The 24,464-nt window shown below is 38.9% G+C and overlaps 1 protein-coding gene across 15 annotated transcripts in view; it reads left to right on the top strand.

The window, feature by feature from the left end:
• The window catches only part of SCRIB (scribble planar cell polarity protein), a 2,800,411-nt gene that overhangs the window by 1,926,866 nt on the left and 849,081 nt on the right, over window positions 1-24,464 (top strand). For all 15 annotated transcript variants that reach the window (XM_044067477.1, XM_044067487.1, XM_044067486.1 and 12 more), the window contains one exon: window positions 9,169-9,207. In XM_044067477.1, the coding sequence (XP_043923412.1) occupies window positions 9,169-9,207 (39 nt within the window). The remainder of the gene's footprint in view (window positions 1-9,168; window positions 9,208-24,464) is intronic.

Genomic DNA, 24,464 nt, shown 5'->3' with positions numbered 1-24,464 from the left:
TTATACCCCAAGCAGACTTTGAAGTAGATTGCAAATGCTGGATGTGTGTGATTGGAAAGAAGTAATAGGGATGTATTCTGGGAATGTAACATGCTGGCAGAAAAATTCCCTAATTACTGTTTTGGCAGAAATGCTAGAGGATCAAATCATAACTAAGGAAATGGTTCTTTAAAGCTGGAACATAGATTCTGAGTTGCCTAGACATATAGTAAGGTCTTTCTGAGTTAATGTTAATGATTTCCAGAAAAAAAAAAATAATAGAAACTGAAAATCAAAATGTAAACCAACTGTACGTGCAGTATTACATATTCTAAAGAGAGGAAAGAACTGGAGGCTGGATCCTTAGAAAAAAGGAAAGGGCAAATTGCAAAGAAGTAAACAGATTCTGGTGGAACAATACATGCAGAATAAAGCTCAGGCGGAGGAGTGAAGTTTAAAGGAATGAAGGAACAATGTATGCAAAATGGAGTGAATAATAAAAAGGTAATGTGTATACTGGATGGAAAATGTTACCTCTGTTTGTTTTCCTTTATATTAATGTATGTGCATATGTTGTTCCTTAAGCTGTGATTTAATAAAGCTGTTTGTTTAAAAATAAGCAAATTGCAAAAAAAGCTAGAGCAGGTCTGTTGCAGTATACTTTCTCTCGTATACCCTTGAGATCAAGGATATTGCAGAATGTGAGGGAGGAGAGGCCAGAAATGCTACTAATAGCACCACTTGGCCAAGGGAGCATTTGTTTTTTATCCTACTGAGTCTGGTAAGAAAAGAACCAGTTCTGTTGCCTCAGGATGTGGACCACTTGAATCAATGTAGTGGGTCAGTGATTTACTCAGACATATGGGACCCTAAGGCTGACAGTGTAGATGTTCAAATATATTCATTGTTAAAGTATCACTACCCTCTTTGCTCATTCTCTGTCAGTATGACATTTGTGGATCGGAATGGATCTCTAGACTAGCCCAAGTATCCTTCTACTCAGGGTTCAGCAGCAACCTGGTGAAGCAGTTTTAGGCTTCTTCACTTTGGGTTCTCCTTCCTGGAGAAAACGTCACCCTAGGGTGGGTCATGCTGTGGCACCAGGGCATAAAACTTCACCTGCAGGGCAAGTAAGATCTGAAGATGGCACCAGCTTATGTTCCTTTATGTTACCAATGCCCTGACCTCCACATGGGAAGGAGTCTACTGGCCCTGGAGAGCCTCTGACTGAAGCCTCATCTCCTTGATCTAATGATAGCTGAGATGGGTGTAAAATATCCGTTTAGCACTTTTCAAAAGAAGTACGTGAAGTATCTCAATCTCCTGGCCAGATTTCTCCTAGTCATTAATGAATACCACCTTCGGTCTCCCCCTGAAAAGAGACAGTTGGTCTAGTGGGACTAACCTGGTCAACAACTTTTAAATAAATATAAAGTTAGGCCGGACGTCACATTTGCAGACAGAAATCCCAAGAGTAAGCACTGCAACAATTTTGATAATTTCCCAATATGACTGTAATTTCCATTGTCAAAACTCTATGGAGAACAGTCTAAGTACAGAAGAGCCTATGAAAAGAAGCAATAGGCATGAAGATACCAGTGTTGGTATCGTGGCAGAAACAGATACTGTCCTAGCCACAAGAGAGATTCCCACTACTGACTTTACAGTGTTGTCCCTTGCATTCTGGATGGGAGACTTGCCTTCTTCAAAGAAAACTGGTTTGACCTAACCTCCGTTCTTTCTAAGAGTGATAATGATAATATCCACAGGCTAAAAATTATAATTTAGAACTTTCCGTGCCTTCTTAGTGATGCTTCATCTTCCCTCCCATCCATGTTTTAGTCCTCCCATTCTGGAACTGATACTGAAAAGCAGGGCCATGGAAAGGGACCCTAAGCAAGAAACGAACTTGACGTTTTTACTTAACACTTTTTCTGGTGCCAGAAACAGATACCTTTGGATAAGCAGTATCAGACGTGTTGAGATAAAACAAGTACATTATAGCTTGTACATCCAGTACTGATAAAGGATTCGGCAAGTGTCCATGAATATAAAACATGTATAACCTCCTGTACAAAATCTCTATACATTTCTCTGCTTTGTGACTGGGAATGAACTTGACCAAGCTGCCTCTTTACCTTTTGTTCTATCCACAGTGCTGCAGGTTAGGTTATCTAAATAATTAGTCCCATTGTTTTCCCACTTGAAAAAAAAAAAGAAAAAAGAAAAAAGGAATTGCTGCTGTGAAGCAGAGAGAGGAAGAGACCTGACTGCAACTTAGGCAATCCGATTTCAGTTAGCAGCTTGGGTGCCAGTCTACAGATTACAGGAAAGAAGTGTTTGGAGATGACCAGCTCATCCCTGCTTGGAGAGGGGGATGAGGATTCATGTTTAGGCTGCTCCCAGAATAAAATTCTGTTTTGGAGATGGGAGAAGTGTCATAGTATCTCTCTCAGGTTGGGAGAGTTTCATAAGGATGGCACCAGGGATGGGTTGGGAATCCTTCACAAAGAGCCCATTGCATGCATACTGTCCCTGGCCAGGTAGAGAACATGTGCAAGGGGCTGGTAGTGACAATCAACCCATCAAAAGTAATGACAGCTCTCAGGCTTGCTGTCTTCCTGTGATACCCTTTTGTTACCCTGTTGTGGGGGGAGGTTCATAACTCTAACTTGATTATCCAGGTGAAGCTGTAATTCACTTACTGATTGTGGAGCGAAGAGCACAGCAACTGTCATAGTACCACAAGAGAAGACCTGTCAACCTAAAATACCCAGAGGGACCCAATGTAAAAGAAACCATAGAGGATTTCACTTAATCAGGAAGGTGGAAGATGTATGAAGGGTCAGAGGGAACAGTGGAAGAAGGTAAGGGTGTCCCCTTCCTTTTTTTTTTTTTTTTACCTTGTATTTAAAGCCGTTGGCAGTACTGCGGTGGTGGTGCTGCTGCAGTAGCGTTGTCGCCTCACAGTAAGATGTCCTGTTTGATTCTCAGCTAAAGCGTCTTCTGTGTTGAGACATGCGTGAATGGGCGTACCTTCATTAAAGGTTGGGCCGGCAACTCGACATGTAAAAATCTACTGCCAATCATTAGCGGACCGGAGTTCTGCTGTGACGACCCCTAACCGGGAAATGCTGAAAGAGACAACAGCAGCATTTAAAGCCATTGGCAAAAAAAAGATAAAAAGGAATCTCATATTGATGAATATAACTGGTATGATGCACAAAAAAAATCCTTATTTGCAGATGATATTTTGTGTTTGATAAATCCAGAAAAGAATATATCAGGTTTGTAGAACATTTTGACAGTTTCAACTTTTTTCAGGCTCCATCCATCCATCCATCCTTTGTTTTACGTTCCCATAAATGATTTGGGACAGCATTATCCACAATCTGTGGCAACATGACAAGATGAAGTATTTGGTATTTTCATGGCAGCTAAGGAATTGTGGGAAGAGACTAAAAAGATAATGCAAAAATTGAGAAGTTGGAAGTTCTTGAATATAGATATGGATAGTATGGGGCAAGCAGTGAAAATGTTTGTTGTCTATTTAATATTGTGTAAAGGTCAAGCATATTTTTATCAACCAGAGGAGAAGCTCTGAACCATGATAAAAAATGGAATTAATTTATTTGGGAGGGAAAGAGTACAAGAGTTAAGTGGAATAGTTGTTTATCCCCACAGGGCATAGGTTCATAGGTGTTTACTAGGCTAGCGACCACAAGGGCCTTTGCAAGTCTAGCCACGTATCCCAAATCTCTGACACGTTCTGGTACCCTTGATAAGTGTAAGCAGGGACCTGGGAGATGAACCATTTACAGGCTGCCTGTGTCCATTAGAGACATTTGTGTCAAACGAGGGATGAATTTCCTGTTCCTCATCCAATTGTCCAAGTTAAGCCTGAATTGGGATAAGGAGGGACTTTGCTTTATATGGATAGGGAGGCTGTTCCAGAGTAAGGGTAGTCACTGGGATACTTACCTGTCTCTCCAGAAGGTCCTATTTATTTCACAGGCAAGGTTTAAGTCTTTAGAATGGGTAATTCTGGTGCTGCTTGTTTTGCAGCTCTGCAGGAGGTCCATCAGAGTGGGGTCCGACAGTGCCTTGTATGCCTGGCATAGATTTCCCCTCAACAGCCTGTAGGAGACAGAATACATGAATAGGGCCTTGAGACATGTCTGCAAAGGACATGTTACTTACGCCCTGTGCTCTTTTAGTGAGGAACCTCTGTGGATGTTCCAATTATAGGATATGCCTAGTTAGGCACATATCAAAGGAGGCATTTTATTCAGTGGTAGGTCTGATAAATGCTGTATACAGTGTAACAATATCTTCTTTTGACCTAGGTGCCATACATTTGTTTATAAATTGCAGAACATAGAAAGATTTCCTTACTGCTGTAGGCACATGCTTGTCAAGTAATAACCATGTAGTACAACAAGATCACCCTTTTTAAATTTAAAGTAAACAACTGCAATTTAACTCATTATTCAAATCTTTATTATTAACACATTTTATACTGTAAATGATGTAAAATTTGTATCTAAGGGAATGTTTTCCTGTGAAAGCAAAGGAGTAATATATGCCTTGAGCTGTCCTTGTCATTTATATTATATAGGGGAGACTAAAAGAAAGTTCTGAGTTAGATTTATGGAACATTTAAGAGATGTAAAAAAATCAAAGGGAAGATAAGATAATATCCTCACGTTTTAAAACTCACCACAATAGTGATGTTAATTTGTTGCATGGTACTGTTTTGGAACAAATTGAATGTATAGAAGGTGATGGGAATATATTAAAACAAAAAAAAACGTATAAAGAAAGTATATATATTTTAAAATACAAGACTTTAGTTCCTAAAGGTTTGAATAATTAGTTAAATTGGAGATGTTTGCTTTAAATTTAATATTGCTTTAATTAATTGTTTAATTGAATGTAATTTTAAAAATTTGATATAAAAGGTGTGGTATTTGTGACTGTTTTATTCCTTGAAGGTGGTTACACTGAGAAGCTAGAATAAAATTATCTTGTTTTACTACGTGGTTATTCTTTGTTATTGGAAGAACAGAGGTACAGTTCCACTTGGATAGTGGTTGTTGAGTAATTTAGAAGTAGGAGGAGGAGTTCTGATTGTGGTGGTGGTCAACATGCTTGTCAAAGGCTAGATTGCCAACTGTAAGTCTCCAAGTCCCTGACTATTGGGTGAACTGTTAGGGGTGTGTTGTCAATTTGATAGTTACCAGGGTGGTTGACTTCCAGAAGGACACTATTATGCATTTCTCTGTATTTATTTTAGTTCATAACTGTGACACCAGTTATTTGTCTGCATCAGCCCTTCTTGGAGAACATTTGTTGGTTGGGGGGGGGGGGATTCAGTGACAGCTGCTAATTTGCAACCATCTGCAGATTTAGTCAGCCAGAAGCCAGTAACATTGTCCTTGACTTCAGTGAAGTGAATGCCAAAAAGGAACGGTCCCAGGACCAATCCCTGATGGACTCAACTTGTGACTAGCCTCTATATACAGTGGACTCCCCAATTCTAACTTCCTGGGTCCTGTCTGTGAGCTAGCTGGTTATCCACTGGGGAGGAATTTAAAGAATGGGTTGTGGAATTAATTCAGGAGCGACTAGAGAAGACACAATTATCTTCTGAAAGCATAGCTAAGGAGTGGGATGCAATTAAAGTGGGAGTTTAAAACTAAGTTAAAAATAAAAGAAAGGGAGATCTGGTTAAACAGTAACCAGAATTATTTAGAGGGAGTGACAAAAGTTAAAGTATTGCAAAATAGGGGGAATCTCTCAGAAGAAAAAAAAGAAACGACTGCAGAATGCTAAACAGAAAATGAGGGGTTACCTAGATAATATGCACAAGTTTAGAAAGATTGCTGTGAAGCAGCTGGTTTTAATGATAATTCTAGACCACAAAAACTTTTAGCACAACAACACAGGCAACAGAAAGTGGAAAGGGCAGTCACAAAGCTTAGGGAGCTTATAACAAGGAAGATAACAAGAGACCCTGTAGAAGTATTAGAAATATTTCGTACATTTTATGAAAATGTGTATAAATCAGAGAAATATGGACATCAAGAAAAGCTACAAATGGAAATGCTTATGGAAGAATTAAATATGCCAAAGTTAAAGGTAGATAAGGCTCAATTACTAACAGAATAGGAACAGATGAAATAAAAATGGCTATGTATAACCCATCTACAGGAAAGTACCCAGGAGTAGATGGTATTCCTGTGGAAGTTAGGAGGGAAATAAATGATAAACATGTGGAAGGTTTTGTTTAACAGTATTTTAAGAGAAGTGCCAGCATCCCTGAAGAAGGCGGTGGTGACAGTAATACCTAAAGAGGGTAAAGATCTATTGGATTCAGCTTCTTACCAGCCCATTTCAGTACTAAACCATGATTTTAAAGTGTTTGTCTATAATGGCTAAAAGAATGGCAAAAGTCATACCAAAATTGATAGATATGGATCATTGTGGTTTTGTGGAGTGAAGGCAAACCTTTGACAATATTGATAGAACATTGATGATCCAGAAGGAAGCAGAATGTAAGAAAGCACCACTTTTATTGGTGGGTCTTGATGCAGAGAAAGCATTTGACAGAGTAGAGTGGGACTTCATGAGCAGGGCAATGGAAGCATTTGCAATTATAAGGTTGATTAGAAGAATATATGGGTGATCAGAGGTGGGAATTAAAGTGGGTGGGGTTCCTCTCCGATAATTTATGCTAGAGTAGAGGAACCAGGCAGGTTGTCCGCTTTCCCCTTTGTTTGCATTATATTTAGAACCATTGGAAAAGAAAATAAGGGACTCAGAAATTCAAGGATGTAATTGGTATGGTAGTCAGGAAAAGGTGGCTCTCTTTGTAGATATTATTATTTTATACATGACAAAACCAGAAAGGGACATTACAGTGTTGTAAAACATTTTAAGGCAGTTTCAGATCTTAATTAATGAAGCTAAAACAAAAGCAATAGCAATAAATTATGTACCCACACACAAATTGGTCCAACAGTATGCATATTTATGGGAACATGATAAAATGAAGTATTTAGGAGTATGGATTATAAATGACTCTGGTGGCAACTGAGGGTTGTGTGGGAAGAGACTAAATGGAAGATAATACAAAAATTGAGAAACTGGAAGTTTTGTTATATGGATATGGATACTACGATACAAGCCATTAAAATGATTTTAGTTCATTTAGTCTTATAACACAGGTCAGTCATATTTTTATCAACTAGAGGGGAAGTTGTAGATAGCAATTAAAAAAAAGAGTTATTTTAGAGTAACACAATTAAGGCTCTTGTACATAGCACAAGCAGAAAATTATAATTCAAAGTGGAAAGGAATGATGCTGACACAGGGAGAAAGCTCAAGAAATTAGATATTTGGGGATTTGAGTAAAACCTTTAGAAAATAATAACAGTAACCAAGTTTTTACGTTCTTTTAGTAATTTTAAAGCCAAGGGGATGTATAAGTGTGGTGGTTGTCAGGTTTCTAGGTATATTTTAGAGGGCCCTTTCTAGTTTTGGAACATTTTTCATCTACTCTTTCCATCCCTGGTGTTTTACCTGTAAATCCAGAGGGATAGTGTATGTTGGTGTATGCTCCAAATGTAACTCCTATTATGTTGGGATGACTACAAGAAGTTTGGGAGAAAGAGTTAAGGAACATTTATATGCTATAAAAACGAAGGACGAAAACAATGCCTTGTACAAACATTCTAAATATTGTGATGGTTTTGAAAAGTTTTTGTTTACTACTGTTGTGGTTTCTCCAGATTTAAGGGGTGGGAATTTCAAAAATTAAATTGAACAAAAAGAGAGACTTTGGCAAATTAGATTGGAGGCAGGCAAGCCCCCTGGTCTTAATGGACATATAAACATTAAATGTTTTTATAAAAGAAAAGAGATTGAAGGTGAAAAAAACTTTTCATAATTGAATTAAATGTTTTAACAAGTGTTAATTAACTAAATAAACAATTACAAGTTTCTTATGATTGGTTGACATTTAAAAGTGGTTTGGTTTTGGACTGTATTATTGTGATGAAGTCCTTGTTTGGATGAAAGCGGAAAAATAAAGTTATTATGCTAAAGACATTTGGTGTATTGGTTGTGAAAATCCCTTTTTTTGTTGTTTTTTTTCTTTTTTACATACCTGTCCCATCAACATGTCCTGTTTATGTTATAGACTAGGCTTAAATCTCTAGATTGGGTAACTCTGATGCTGTTTGTTTTATGTAGGTGCAGTAATTCCATCAGAGTGGGATCAGAGGATGCTACGTATGCCTGTCATAGATCACCTCTCAGCAGTCTGTCAGACTGAGTACAGGGATAGGACTTTGAGGTGTCTGCAAAGGGCATGTTATTTATGCCTTGTTTTTATTTTTGTGAGGAACCTCTGTGGACACTCCAGTTGTTGCATGTGCCAAGTCAAGTACATACTTACGGGAGTGTTGTACTCCGTGATTTGTCTTATGACAGCCAACTACAGTGGAATAATAACATCCTTGGACATAGATGCCTTACCCATGCTTATAGGTCATTCACTGTAGAATGATTTACTTACTACCACAGACACATAATGGTTAAAGAACAGGTTACTGTCTACATGCATTTCCAAGTCCCTAATCACTGGTTCTACTCTTAGGGGTGTATTGTCAATATTGGTAATTTCCAGAGGTAAATGGCATTACGTTTTAGACCACCCACGTTATTGTCAAGGATGATTCCAAATCACAGAAACAAAATCTGGGTAATTGCATACAGGATGATGGCATAGAGGTGGTAAAATACTAATGAATAGTCTTGTGTGCACTATAGCAATATATTACTTTTGATTTTTATCTGACAGTGTCTTAAAGTGCCTTGTGGAGGTGTAGATTATACTGGCCAGCAATAAACCAACCAACCCAAGGATCTTTAGTATGCCAGAAGTTGATACAGCAGTGAACGTTTTGCCCAGGGGATGCAGCTAATACTGCACCTGTTTTACACTTTATGGTGGTGGTGGTGATGCTAAAAAGTACAGCTGGTCATTTCCTGTGCACTACTTATCCACATATAATGACACAAAAATGTGTTGTTGTTTCATTTGTGTATATCCTAAGTTATTTGAAAGTTGGATTTCTGTTGTTTTCAACCTTTCCTTCAATTCTCTTGATTTTTGTTTTCTAGGCTTCCATCAATTTCCTTACTTCACACAGTGATAAAAACGTAAGTATTTAAGATGGCATTAATAAACATATATTTTTGGTCTTAGGCTCTCTCTGGCATTTAAAAATTCCTAACCAGCTGACAGGTAATGGCAAGCCAGGATCGTAGCAGTTATGGTAGTCACAAAAGTGAAGATACAAGTGTGAGAAGAGTTTGTTGAGGTCATGGAGGATGATTTTTAGTTGGTTTTAAAGAGGTTTTTTATAAATTCTCCAGTGACTGGGGAGGAGGAGGAGATAGGAGATTGCCAAGGCTTTTCTCAGTATAGATGGAGAGACTGGTGTCGAGTGGGATTTCTCATGAAGTGGAAGAAGAACTTTGAGGAACTCATGAGCTCTATGGGTACATTGTCTGTGAGGAAGCAGTGCAAGAAGCAGGTGGCAAAAGTGATCTATGGCTCTGTTTTGGTAGATGAGGTCTTTTGTGGTACTTAAACATTTTTTATGTGATAAGGCATTGGGAGTGGATGAGCTCCATTCAACAATTCTGAAGGAGCCTGGATATTGTTGAGGTGTTGTTTAGCTCTTAGTGTTCCATGTAAAACTGTCTCTTGACTTGTAAGATGGAATTGTGATTTCCATTTCTTGAAAAGGGAAACGAGGTTCTGCGCTAGTTGTATCATATTCCCCGGCCTTCCTACGAAACTATATTCCATGGTGCTAGAATTGTAACTGTGTCGGAAGTTTTACAACATTATGGGATGCCAGGCTGTCTGCTGCTGCATGCCATTTGGCCCCTGTGATTGAGGAATCAAAGGTGTCTGTATTGTAAGAATTAAAATAGCACATTCCAGGTGTGGGAAGGATTCTGCCAAGTTTGTCTCGTCTTTCCTCATTTTTTTTCATAGACAGGATGTCACCGCAGCTAGATTTTGGATGGTGTTTAGTTTGGGGATGCAAGGTTTACATCTATTTTGTTTGCAGTTTATGTCCTCTTAACCTCCAGTGTTCTCTGGAGTGACTCTTTACTGAGTGCTAAGTGCCGGGAACAAAAGTCAGCACTTCAGATTAATGTTTGTTATTCTTTCCCGGAAAAGAATGGTTTGCTGTTTGCATGTGAGTAGAGGAGAAATATACTGCAGGTGATGCAGTTTAAGTATCTTGGGATCTTGTTTACTAGCAAGGGTAGAAAGAATCAAGAGATCAATGCTTTTTACCAGACTATGGTTTTGGACCAAGAAATGAGTCAAAGGACAAAGTTATTTTATCTGTCAGTGTATTTAACTATCTTTACTGATGGTTATGAGCTTTTAATAGTGTTTGAATCAATCAGATCACAGAAGCATGTAATTATAAAGGATGTTCCTTCACAGGTTAACTGTCTAGCTTTATTATGATCTTTCCTAGCCTGCATACTTCTACTGTTTTTTCAGCTGTAAGCATTTTATTGCATAGCTTACTCATGTGTGTCTGATTCTGTTGTATGTGGTTGTGTCTGTGTGTCAAGTCCACCCATGCCTGTAATTGTTCTGAGAAAGTCGGAATACCGAATACTGATATACCCGTCATGAGCAACGAACCCAGAAACTCCCTAGCACTCTAAACACAGGTGTTAAAACAGGTCCAAAAGAGGGGCAAGTTTGAACAGTCGGTAATGTTGCTTTTCAACATTAACATTGTGGGAATTGTGCAGGTGGACTCGACTGCCTGTGTTTCAAGTGTATGATAGGAAACTGTGTATATATGTGTGTGTATGTGTGTGTGTGTATTGTTGTACGCTCTTTGTGTACGTAATGTTTTATTTGTTTTGTGGTGTTGACAGGAAATGAGAAATCTCCCGTTTTGTGTTTCCGCATACAGCGCAAGACTGGAGATTTCCCATCTCCCCACTGTAGCGCGATCTTGGAGTTGGTATATTTAAGTCGGGGGGTGTGGGGGGCACAGGGGGGCAAAGCCCCCCTGCAAAAGCGGATTTTGTCTTTTTTTTTTGGTTTCGCTTCAGAAGTTCGAGTTTACGAAACTCGATCTTTTGGTTTCGGTTATTTGCAGTTCGAGATTTTGTAAATTCGAGCTTCTGAAGTGAATCCATATATATATATATATATATATATATAAGACACCACCAGACATGCACATTGGAAATACTTTGAGCCAAGAAAAGAGCTTTCTTTTACGCGTTTCGTTCAAATTTAATTCTTGAACTTCTTCAGAAAAAACTCTTCACACCATACACACTTCTATAAATACTAATACATACAATCACATGACCTTAATTATTCAATTATCTTAAAAAACTTGTTAAAAACAAATTTTATAAACAATAAACTTAAAATAATCATACAAGTGAATGAATGAACTATTTAAATATCAAATTCTATTCATTTGTAAAAAACATTTGATATTAATAACATCATTTAGCCCAGGATAACAATCTGCATTAAGTATTATTTGCCACAACGCCTCCTTACATTCCAAAAGTATTTTCATTTCCGTTCAATTTTTTAACTTTTAACAACATGTACTTTCAGCAAATATCGGGGGTAGCGATGGGTTCCAGAGTTGCTCCGAGTTTTGCTAATTTAATCATGGCCATGTGGGAAACTAAATTCCTATATTCCCATCCTTTAGCTTGTCACATTGTGTTCTATAAAAGATATATTGATGATTTGTTTTTTCTATGGAACGGAAATGAAAATACTTTTCTTGAATTTGTTGAACATTTAAATACTTCAACACAGTTTTTAAAATTTACTATAGCACACTTTGGTGATAGTATTAAGTTCTTGGACTTGCATTTAAATACTAATTTAGAGACGTATGTAATAGAGAGCAATATATATAGGAAATCCAGTTTTGTCAATCAATATTTACATCGTGACAGCTTGCACCCCCTTTTTATGAAAAGAGGGGTAATTAAGGGACAGTTTATTCGTTTGAGTAGGTTGACTAGCAATGAAAATTTATTTCTAGAAGAGGCTGACAAATTGTCTGTGTTTTTTGAAAACAGAGGTTATGACAAAGTGTGGGTAAATAACATGTTTAAAGAAGTATTGCTATTGAGATTGGACATAGCACGTCCAATTTTATGTGGTGTTGGTTCTGGTTCTGTAGGTATTTCTAATCAACAGATTTAACAGTACAAGCAATGTGGGTGAACATAGGTTGGCGTTTCCTATTCCAATTTCTAACGAAATGAACTGGATTAGGAACATCATGTTAGAAAACTGGAAAGTTATTCATGGTAATAATGATTTATATTTGATTATTGGTAAGGTTCCATTATTCACTTATAAGAAAACTATCAATATTAAATCCATTGTGGAAACTGTTAAGTCTACAAATACTGAGAGTTGTCGGTTTGGCACTTTTTCATGTAACAGTTGTAGACAGTGTAGGTTTATTTCAGGAAACGGTATTTATTTTTTGAAACATCAAAATAGATTCATATATTGTAAGGGACATTATACATGTAAATCACAAAATGTAGTTTATTTGGCCATGTGTGATTCCTGTGAAGGATTTTATATAGGAAAAACTATTAGGGCACTGCATAAACGAATATATGAACACAATTTGGCCATCAAGAAAAAGGATCAGTCTAATGCATTAGCTAGGCATGCAGGTATGTGTTCTGAATTTAAAAAGTTTAGATTTTCAGTGATAGAACAGGTAAAATCTGACCCATTTTCAGGAAATTATAAAGTGTACTTGGAATGTAAGGAGGCGTTGTGGCAAATAATACTTAATGCAGATTGTTATCCTGGGCTAAATGATGTTATTAATATCAAATGTTTTTTACAAATGAATAGAATTTGATATTTAAATAGTACATTCATTCACTTGTACGATTATTTTAAGTTTATTGTTTATAAAATTTGTTTTTAACAAGTTTTTTTAAGATAATTGAATAATTAAGGTCATGTGATTGTATGTATTAGTATTTATAGAAGTGTGTATGGTGTGAAGAGTTTTTTCTGAAGAAGTTCAAGAATTAAATTTGAACGAAACGCGTAAAAGAAAACTCTTTTCTTGGCTCAAAGTATTTCCACTGTGCATGTCTGGTGGTGTCTTTATTTAGTTTGGTTCGTGTGCTTTTTGTTCTAATATATATATATATATATATGTATATATATATATATATATATACACACACACACACACACACACACACACACGTGTGTGTGTGTGTGTATATATATATATATATATATATATATATATATATATATACACACACACACACACACACGTGTGTGTGTGTATATTTATATATATATATATATATATATATATATATATATATATATATATATATATATATACTGCAACTCAGTGACTGTCTTATACAAAATTGTAAATGTTTGTTTAATCTCAGACTTTATCTTCTCTCATGTCACATTTTGAATTTCAGTGTAACTGTCAAATTACATTACTCTACTGTAGTATTCTGTCCCAGGCCAAGACTGAAATGTGTCATTTGTGATCAGTACCTACTGTGGTTAACAAATTATTTATTTATTTGTTGACTGGGAAAGTCCACTGGGTCAAAGACCCATTTTCAGTAGAGGCCTGGGGGGAAAAGCCCCCACATAACAGTTCAAGCATAAAAATTCTACATATAAATGTTTAAAAAAAGAGAGAGACAAATTGTAAACTAGAATGAAGTGTGTGATGTTTTGCAGTTTGGGGAAATCTTGAAGTGCAGCTACCGCTCCTTTGCATTGAGTACTGTCAGTTGTTGCATTGAGTACTTTCAGTTGACGTTGTTTTGGCACGTTGAGAGATGTTCCTTGAGAATCTGTGCAATATATTCTTTAGAAGGAGACCCCAACCTCACCACCAGGCAGGGCTAAAACACATTTGGTAGTCTGTCAGCTTCTCTGCGAGTGTCTGTGGGTTGCACAGGTGTGTTACTAACTTGATCCTAACCAAGACAAGTAGTTTAGAAAATTTGTGGATGGTTTTGTCTTCCTCCTTTGCAGTAAATAGACTGTGATAAGTTATTGAGCAGATTCAGCACCGTCATTTATGGCATTCATTTAGTTATATACTTTTTTGACTGTGTGTGTCCTAGTAGACATGACTTATTTTTAAGTGTGACCCAAGGTGGTATTCATACTGACTTTGATCATTTTGTAAAGACATCCAGGAAATTGCCATTTTGTTGTTTTGGTAAGTGTTATGGAATCTTTTTATGAGCATCTGACCTTCCATAAGCTGATACGTTGGTACTAGGCTGCTGGCCCTAGGGCCTATACAAGCCCAGCCGCAACAATTCCCTGGACATTTCCTCCCACAATATTTACTTCCCTGGATCCCTGTCTAGCAGGGTGACTGATGTGACCCCGGAGTGAATTTCCTATCTCCCATCCAATTGTCAAGGTTCCTTTTGAAGAGGGCCAAGGATGCGCTCTGCTTGACATGTATGGGCAGTCTGTTCCAGAGTATGGGGAGTCTCTGGGTCAGGAACTTATCCCTCCGGCATGTTTTGTTCATTGTGATAAGGTTTAGATCCCTGGAGCGTGTGGCTCTGAGGGATTGGGATTTCTTTAAGTGGAGCATGTCCAACAGCTCAGGGTTTGACATGGCCTTGTATGTTAAGCAGAGATCGCCTCTGAATAGATGATATACCACAGAGTATAGCTGGAGTTTTTTAGATGGTCAGCATAAAGCATCTGCTTTAGGCCTGTGATTCTTTTAGTGAGGTATTTCTGCGGCCTTTCAGCTGTTGCAGATGTCTTGTGAGGTACATACCAAACTGGGCATTGTACTCTGTAATGGGTCTAATGAGTGTTGAGTACAGTGGGACAATGACCTCCTTTTTTCTGGATGAAAAGCCCTTAGTTATGAGGTGTGCTACATAGAAGGGTTTCTTGACTGTTGTGGCAATGTGGTTATCGAAGGTGAGACCACTGTCCACCTGTGTCCCTAAGTCTCTCATCACACTTTCGGTGTTTAGTGTACTGCCACCTGTGTGGTAATTCATGCGTACATGTTTTTTCCCAAAGGGAATAACTATACATTTCTTGGCATTAAGCTTGAGCCCATGGCTCGGGCATCAAGCATCTGTTTCTGTAAGGCCCTTTTGTAGAATATCCACATAATTTGGGGATTCAGTAATGGCTCCCACTTTGCAGTCATCTGCGAACTTTGTTAGCCAGAGTCCCTTAGTGTTGGCCTGTACTTCAGAGAAGTAGATGCCAAACAAGAGTGGTCCCAGGACTTAACCCTGAGGTACTCCACTTGTCACTGGTCTGGAGCTGGATTTGGAGTTGGCTACTTTTACAGTCTGGGTTCTGTCAGTAAACCAGTTGGCAACCCATCGAGTGAGATAGGGATTTATGCTCAGCTTAGTAAGTTTATCTATGATTCCAGGGTGGGGGGTGGTGTTGAAGGCCTTAGCAAGGTCCATATAAGTTGTGTGGACCACCTTACCCTCGTCCACAGCTCTGGAGACTGATTTGAAGAAGTCAATCAGGTTCAGGAGACAAGATCAGTTCAGTTAAATGGGACTTAATTGTCTCTCATCAAAGACCGCACCAAATAAGTGCTACACCCTCTTACTTTGCACTGTATTGTCAATATTGGCACATGAATCCTAGTACATGGAGTGGGAATGGGATCTGCAGCCTTCTGATCATCCTGACATTAAAGGTCTGTGCTACCTTCTGTGCCAGTGACAGTGCATTTAGCATTATGTTCACGCATTGTGTTATCCTTTTTGAATTCTGTCTCCATTGTAGTACAAGAAAAAACAAACTAAGGAGAAGTAGGCATGCTGCTTTTCTTTGTAAAGTAGTGGGAATATTTAACACAGGAAAGGTGGGTCCTGCAGAAAATAAAGTAGGGTTACAGGCTTCATTTCCGAAGCTAAGCTTTTTAATCATTCTTTCTGTTCACAAAGACCAACATCCCATTGTGCCTTCACATCTAGAAGGTTTTTTATCCAATGGAGCAATAGGTTGTGCTTCCAGGAAAAGAAAATGGGACTGGCTTCTACTCCAGAGTATTTCTAGTCACAAGAAGAGAAGGAACTCAGAGGCTCCTTTTGAACTTTTGCAGGCTGAACAAGTTCCTGAAATTTCAAAAGTTCATAATGCTACCCTTGTAGCGCCTTTCTTCCATTCCTCCTTCTCCAGGCTTCTGTGATGACCTTGAATCTGACATCTGTCTACACATCCCCATAACCAAGGTTGACAAGAAAGTTCCTTAGATTTGACGTGTGTGTGTGTGTGTGTTGAGTGGGGGGTCATTAGCAGTTGTCCTCCCTGCCCTTCGGCTTGTTTACTGTATACAGAGTACTTACAAAGTACCTGGCTCCAGTAGTTGTATGTTGAAATCAAAGGGTATCCACATTTAACAGTGTTGGAATGACTTCCTTATCCAGGCTGCTTCCTTAGAGGAGATTCTGGAAGCTGTACAAACCACAGTCAACCGTTTTCAGTCTGTGGCACTACCTGTAAATCTTCCAAAGTTCTACCTTTCTCTCCAAGGATGAGCTGTATTTGTAGGGACACTGCTAGATACAGACAATCAGCAGACATTTCTTCCAGAGGAAAATATCCTTTTTCTGACTGAATGTTTTGGAAAGATTCCCAACCTGAACCAGATTCCTGCCAGAGAATTCCTCAGAACCCTGGAATATGTGGCCTATTGTATGTTGATTGTTCCTTCAACTTAACTTCATTTGAGGAAAATGCAGTGGTGCCAGTAAAACAGATGGCACAGCATGCATGTTTCTTGCTGTGTCCCATTTCACTGTTACTTTATATCAGGAAAGAAATCTTGTGGATAGAACAATTTTCTCTGATCCCACGGGTGCCCTTCAAGGAGAACTTAAGAGTATAAGACTCTCAGAACTGTCCATTGCCAAGTATTTCCATGGCCAGGGCAATTTTTACTACATCCATCCTACATGGTCTTGTAACCTCTGCCCTCCCTCCGAAACAGAACATCTACCCTCTGCTCTGTAAGCTCTGATAGTTCTCTCAAGAGTCTGCACTGCAGGAGTAAATTACAAAGAACATAGTACAGCTGTGTTAGGAAGTTAGCATGATTTTACATGTTTGCATGTATTCACTGTTAAAATACCTCTACCATCCGTCCCTCATTCCCTTCTACCACTGGGATACCTATGAGTTAGGAGGTAGTTGGGGGGGGGGGGGTACATATCTAGTCTTTTTGCACTTCACTGTCTACCACCTTCCTAGCCACTCTTCTACTTAGTATTCTGCAGCAGTCTGGAGAGGGCAAGTTTTTTTTTTTTTTTTTTGTTTCTCTGGTTGGGATCTCTCACTTTGGCTGGGACATCACTGGTTGGGTCGTGCTTTGATCCATGGAGTAGATCTGCACCTGCTGAGACCAGAAAAATCAAAAAATGGTGCCAGTGTATGTCCTTTTTTGCTGCCAACATCCTGTCATTGCTGTAGGAGAAGGCACAACTCTCAAGAGTCAGTACTACAGCAGTTAATGTACTCAAACATTTATGAGGGACCTAAAGATTCCAGCTAAGATGTTTGCCTAAGCCCAAAGCTTAGAAATTTGGATGAGATTTGTGTTCCCAGGGAGAAAAAGCAACCCAGAAGAAAAAAAAAATGAATGAGCAGGACCAAAAGGAGGAACAGATGAATGTCTTTAAATATGCAAATAAAAAGGAACAATTGTGAATTTTGTTTGAAAAAGTTAATCACAGTAGGCCAGGGTGTGACTGATCTTCCAGAAACAAACAATAGAACAGAAACAAACAGTAGAACAGCAACAAACAGAAGTAGAAAGGCTACAAGGGAAGTTGCAAAATCTAGAGGAAGATAAAGCAGCAATTAAATATGAGTTGCAGATTCACTGAATGCAGGAACTACCAGACAATAAAAGTACAGGTTGAAAATATCGATGATGAAAATCATTCAAGAACAAGTAACATCTGGATAACTGGAATTCAAGCAAAAGTGAACAGTTGAGCTGGAGCAATTTGTAATGCAGTTATTACACAAGATTTGTTGTACCAGAAAATCAAGAAACGCTAATTACAGAAGTAGCCCAAAAGCTGTCCCAGGCATTTACCATTCCTTTGCTGAAAAAAAAAAAAAAAAGTATAATGCAAGCAGAAAGACTTAGTTAGGGATGTTCATAAAGCTCATTGGGGATTACTTAGAAACACTCTGTGTGCAAGAAAGCTATGCTGGAGGTATTAAATGTTAAATGAACTTAGAATGAATGGAACAGCTGCATAGTTGAGATACTCTGCAATTCTGGACTTACAGCAGGAAAGGGAAGTGGTTTAGGCCACACAGTATGGAGGATATTCAAAAGTTTAAGCAAAGGTATCACAGTTAAATGACCCAGGCAGTAAAAATCTGAATCACCCAACAGGCATGGTCTGGAAAATAAACCTTAGATGTAGGAGAAGTGACACAAAGACACTGGGAGGACATGCAGAGTTCATAGGTGTATACTAGTTCAATGACCAATAAGCCCAGTATAAGTTTAGCCATGCAACCCAAATGTGACCCACAAATTTGGTTTGTATAGGGTATGACTTACTGACTACCTCTGTCCATCAGACCAGGGGTAGACTTCAGAGTACCCATTCATTGGTCCAAGCTGTGCTTATATAGAGTTAATGAGAAACTCTGCTTCACATGGATGGGAGCCTGTTCCACAGAATGGGAATTCTCTAAGAAATCTACATTTCTTCAACAAGTCCTGTTTATGTTGTGAGAAAAATCAAAGTTCCTTTGATCTAGTAGCTCTGATGCTGTTTATTTTGCAGATGTGCAAAAAGTTCATCAAAACTGGGTCCAGGGATGCTTTGTATGCTTGGCAATGGTTACATCACCCCAGGCAATGGTTACATCACCCCAGATGGACTTGAACCCACAGTCTTTGGCTTAGATGGCCAATGGCTTATCCATTAAGCCACCTGCAGCGAGCAAGACAAGACCAGGAAGCACAAAGGTTTTGCATGCCAGTAAAAGAAATGAGCAGGAAGTCAGCAAATCACTAAGACAACCACAAGGAGATAAGAGAAGAAACAAGATAGTGGAAGGAAACAAGTGGAAGAGAGATATCAAAGAGACAAGAACAAAAAAAAAAACTCTCCCAAAGAAGATTTAGGCACAAACACACACACACACTCCAAGGAAATGAGAGGATGGTGCACTGGATGGTTCAGGTGACTCAGAAGTGAAATGTTTGCCAAATGAGAGTCTAAAAGTGGATAGAAACATTTATGGTGGATGGCAGAATTGAAGCGGTTAAAGACAGGATTACAGAAGGAATGAATGTGACCTTAGAAAGAAGGAAACCATAACTAAGTGGAAGGAATGGACCTTGAAAGGCAGATGACTGCGGACAGTGCAGGAAGGTGTATTAAAATGAAACAGACTCTTTCCTTGTGAAACATGCTCCAGGGAACACACAATCAAAACTTTATAAACAATGGGATGAACTGAATCGATTCTCAAGGCAGTGATGGGTAGTGTAGTTTGAGGGGGGGGGCAAAGGGGCAAGTCTCCAATGTAAGTGATATAGTTTCATGACTACTTATTAATGTACAATAAACTGCAGTAAAAATCACTACTTGTTGATGTACAATAATCTGCAGTAAACATAAGTTTAATGTCCAGGTCTTGAAAACAATAAGTAATTGCTGATGGAACAACTGAGGAAAATGAAATGGAATGTATGGGGAGGGGACAAGGAAAAAGTAAACAGCAACCAAGAGACAAATGTGGAATAAAGGAATACTGCTGTATAAGCAGCATAGACTTTTTTACAGTTTTACAGCTGTTCACTGTCTCATAAATGAGGCTGGCACACCAGATTGGTGAGCAACACTGGGGAGGAAAGACCAAAAAGTGTGAATGCTGTAATATAAAAAGACTGCAACATGCAGTGTATTAGCATGAGGGACAATGGAAAGGAGCAAGAGAGAGTCTTAAATGGTCCGTATCCAGGACATATCCATGTACATGCAAGGGCCAAAAGGCAGGGATCCAGAGTTCAGATATGGGGAGGAGGGATCCAAGCATAGGCAGTTTCCAAAGAACACAATGTTCTACACAGGGAATAGGCACAGATACATTATTTTGGTGGATGACAGCAACTAGGAAAGCAGGGAGGGATGGGAAAATAACAAGGAAAATACAGTTAATTGCATGGAGCATTGGGGATTCATCAGATCATATCAGGAGGAGGAGAATACAAGAAAATGTAGAGAATGGAGGGAAGACACTGTTCTCTTGCAAGAAATAAAACTGAAAATTAGAGAGTGGGAAAAGATACTGTCATGAGTACCTAAAGGGAGAAATGGACAGCAAGGCAGGGGGAGTTAAGAGGGGAGCAGTGGTTGCATTTTATAGATGGCTTCAGAAAACCACAGAGAAAGTGGCAAGTGGGATAGGTAAATGGATCATCTGGCAGGGAAGGGTGGAAGATGAAAGTTGGACAACAGAAAACATGTTCACCACCATAAAACTAGAAAAGGATAAGTTGTATGGAAGGGTTGATACAAAAATATGAGACAAGAACTGTCCCATAGAATGAAAGAGGGATGGTGACTGGACATGTGGAGGAAAAGATAACCCAATTAGAGGGAATATGCCTTCCCAAGAAATGTTTTGGTACATGCAAGTAGGTTAGAGAAGTTTTTATTGAGGGAAAATCTAATCTGAGAGATCCAAATACAGGAGAGAAGACACCTCATGTGGCAGTGAAACATAAGGTAAGTGTCCTGGAAGAGAAAACCATGGGAAGGGGATGGATGTGTGCTAGCTATAAATGAGAGGCAACAGAGGGCTAAGGAATACTGCAGTGACTAATAAAGAAGTCAATACAGGACAATATGAAAGGCTGACAAAGTGGAGGAACACTGGTGAGATGAGATCAGGGTTACTGTTGAGGGAAAACTGATGAGTGCAGAAGAAGAGGTTGAAGGGTGATTAAGGAGTTATAGAGAGAGCTAGGTATACTGAAGGAAGCTGGAAGAAATGGAAGTAGAAGGGAAATGCTACATATCATAGAAAAAGCAATAAGAATGAAATTGGAGAGACATTATTACAGAGTAAAAAAATTCAGTAATGCTGCTAAAGGAACTATGGTGAATAGTGGGGGAAGCACAAGGGACACAACTTGCCAAGAAATACAGCAGGCAGAGAGAGAGGTGCAGAGGATAAGGGAAGGAGAGTGAGAATATTTAGACAAGGATGAGCTAGTTAGGGAAAGATTCCAGGAATACTACAGAGATTTACAAATGACTGGAAGGGATAGAAATCTCCAAATGGAACAGGGAAAAGTCTTCAGAGAGAGAGATACGTGTCAGAAGATGGACAGTGACAATCTGAATGCAGAGTTGACAAGGAATGACATAAGAAAAGACATTACAGAAAATGAAGCAGAAGAAAGTTGAAGGGGCCCCATGGATTCCCCTTAGAGCTCTACAAATAGGGAGGGGAGGAACTGTGGAAGGTGCTAGAGGAGAAATACAAAAGAATACAATAATATGGGCAAAAAATATGTGAAAGTATGAGGAGGGCAAGGTTGACCATGATAAGTAAAGGGGGAGGAAGTGGGAAATTATTTGCCTGTGATTAATGTAAATATCAAGATTTTGGCAAAAGTGTTGGCAGGTAGAATGGAAAGTACTGCCAAAATAATACAAGTAGAGCAAAAAGGGTAGGAAGCCAGAAAAAGTGAAACCTGTTGCAATTTATATACAGTGAGGAAAAGTATAATGAAGGGAAAACGTAGGATTCTGTTCTTTGATCTGTAGAAGGCCTTTAATATGGTGAAGTAGAAATTCCTATTGAAGACACTGCAGCAAAGGCCAGAAGGGGAAATGTTCATATGTTGAATACAGGTTATATAAAAAAACCCAGAAATCGACATAATGATAAATAGAGGAATATCTGATGAGAAAAAGAGTGGGGGACCAGACAGGGGTGCCCACTATCACCAGGTCTGTTGACTCTTGTGATCGAGGAGTTAGCAGTTGAAATCGGACACAACGTAATAATGCTTAAAGAAAAGGAGGGGTTAAAATATCTGTTTTGTATGCTGGATACTGGCTTACTTAACATCCAAGTGTATACATAATAGCCGCACTAGTATATCTATCTGTCAACATTGCCAGCTATTAAAATGGTAATTCATTGTCCTTTTTAAAATGCTTAATGGTTACAGCAAAGGCTGTCTGTAATATAGCATAACGACTCCCGCTTGCATTGGTTATAGCTTATTAATGCTACGATTAGTTAGAATGTTGATGAATACATCCTGTACTTATTAGATAAAACTTGATAGTTAAGTCCTTGTAACCCACTTTTTGTGTGGGCAACATTTGGCTTGGGTTACCAGTCTAAATAACCGCAAATTAAGATTCTGCTTGACCTGCAGGGGGAAATTGAGTTGGAGACATATCCAGCCTCCTCTCATTGTACTGAGACATTTAAATGTACTCTCAGATACCGTAGCCCCACTTGGCTTACTGTTTCATGGATATTTCTACATGTTTGGGACCTTGCAGTTTCTAAATTGTCTTGCTGTTTGATAACTGCACTGTTTAAGTAAGATAAGTGAGCACCTCCTGTACTGTTTTTTGCTATGTATAAGGCAAAGCTGGTTAAATATGACACCTGAATGACCAACTTGCTGTGCTAGAACCTTGTATACCATGGTAGTAGTGCAAAAACAAAAAGAAAGGAATTTTTGAACAAAAAGCCTGTCCTAGCCTGTATGCAAACAGCCTGAGTACTAACTATCTCTTTCCCTCCTCCAGACCCATTCATGACCATTATTTAAGGGTTCCCCCTCCCATCGAATACCTACATCAGTTAAGAAGAATCGCCCAAAAAATACTGTGGACCCAGCAAAGAAGTTTGAGAGAACCATAGCCTGAAAGTAGTGAATGTATGTTAACTTTCTTGGCTTAGTGTACTTTACATAGTGTACTCCCTTAAGGACAGCTGACTGACTTTAGTGTGGTCAAACGCTGCATCACAGATTAGCGGCAGGCATCACTCCCCCATACATTTGTTACCTTCTTAGTTATACTGCACTCCTTTTCCTCTATAATCTAGAGTGCACCTTTGCCTCTTCCTTAACTGCCATGTAACTACCTTCCACACATATAGGATGCATATTGCAGTAATAGGATCTCTTTCACATAACACTGATAGTCTCCCAAACTCTCCAGTGCCTTTGACTACTGGCTCTGCCCTGCTTCTTTCGCTATGCTCACTCTGCTACTCTACCCTACCCCATTCCCACCCACCCCATATCAATTACATTTATAGTTACACCACACCCTCTATCAGTTCCCTCCCACCCAATTATTATTTCACACCACACATATCACTTACAAACCAACACCCTTCACCACACCCTTACTATCACTCATTATTAGTATATCAGACCCACTTACTTTGATACTACCCTTAAACACTCTTCACCAAACATGATGAACTATAAACAGTCCCACTTAATAAAAGCACTACTCTACCTATGTACTGTCATCACCTTTCTCCTACCTCTCCTCTTACCACACTCCACTACAAGTCATTAAGGCAAACCAAACCTCTATCCACTCCCCTGAAACTTTGTAACTTCCCTATCACACCACTACATCTCACCTCCTCTAGATCAGTCTCTTACTCCCACTACAAACTGTCAGTCAGAACTAACACTCACTCCTCGTTAAAACATACTAAATTACTACACAAACTAACTAAACTGTATCTTCACCTACTCCACAAACTCATTCGCTGTGGTGACATTCACCCTAGTCCAGGGCCCACCACAACACCCTACACAGACTGTAATCAGCCAACCCCCCCTATACTAAAGACCTATCTCCTCTCCATTAACATAAATGCAAGAAGTTTACTTAACAGAATCCAGGACCTTCATGCCCTTCTTACCATATATAAACCAGAAATAGCAGTGCTAACTGAAACATGGCTTAAACCAGAACACTATAATAATGAGAGTATAACCCCTGGTTATAACATAATATACAGAGATAGAGTAGCGAGGTGTAGGGAGGGTGGAGTAGAGATATTGCTCCAAAATCATCTCACCAGTGAACAAATTGATTAACACCCAAGAAATCAAAGATGTTGAACTAATCCTTGCCAAAGTAAAACTAAACTCATACAAACATATTATTGCAGGTGGCTACATTCCACCAGGCAATAAAACTACTATAATGGAAAACCTGCTAAACTGGATCTCAAATTCCATGCCACAAGAAACTGTACTATCAGATGACTTTAATATTGACTAGCTGAACTGCTCTAGCCACACTCCATCTACCCACATTAA

This window comes from Protopterus annectens, chromosome 3.part1, assembly GCF_019279795.1.
Source record: "Protopterus annectens isolate FY-2018-M chromosome 3.part1, PAN1.0, whole genome shotgun sequence".
NCBI lineage: Eukaryota > Metazoa > Chordata > Ceratodontiformes > Protopteridae > Protopterus > Protopterus annectens.
Note: the sequence above shows the minus strand (reverse complement) of the source record. Positions and strands in the feature narration are given on the sequence as shown.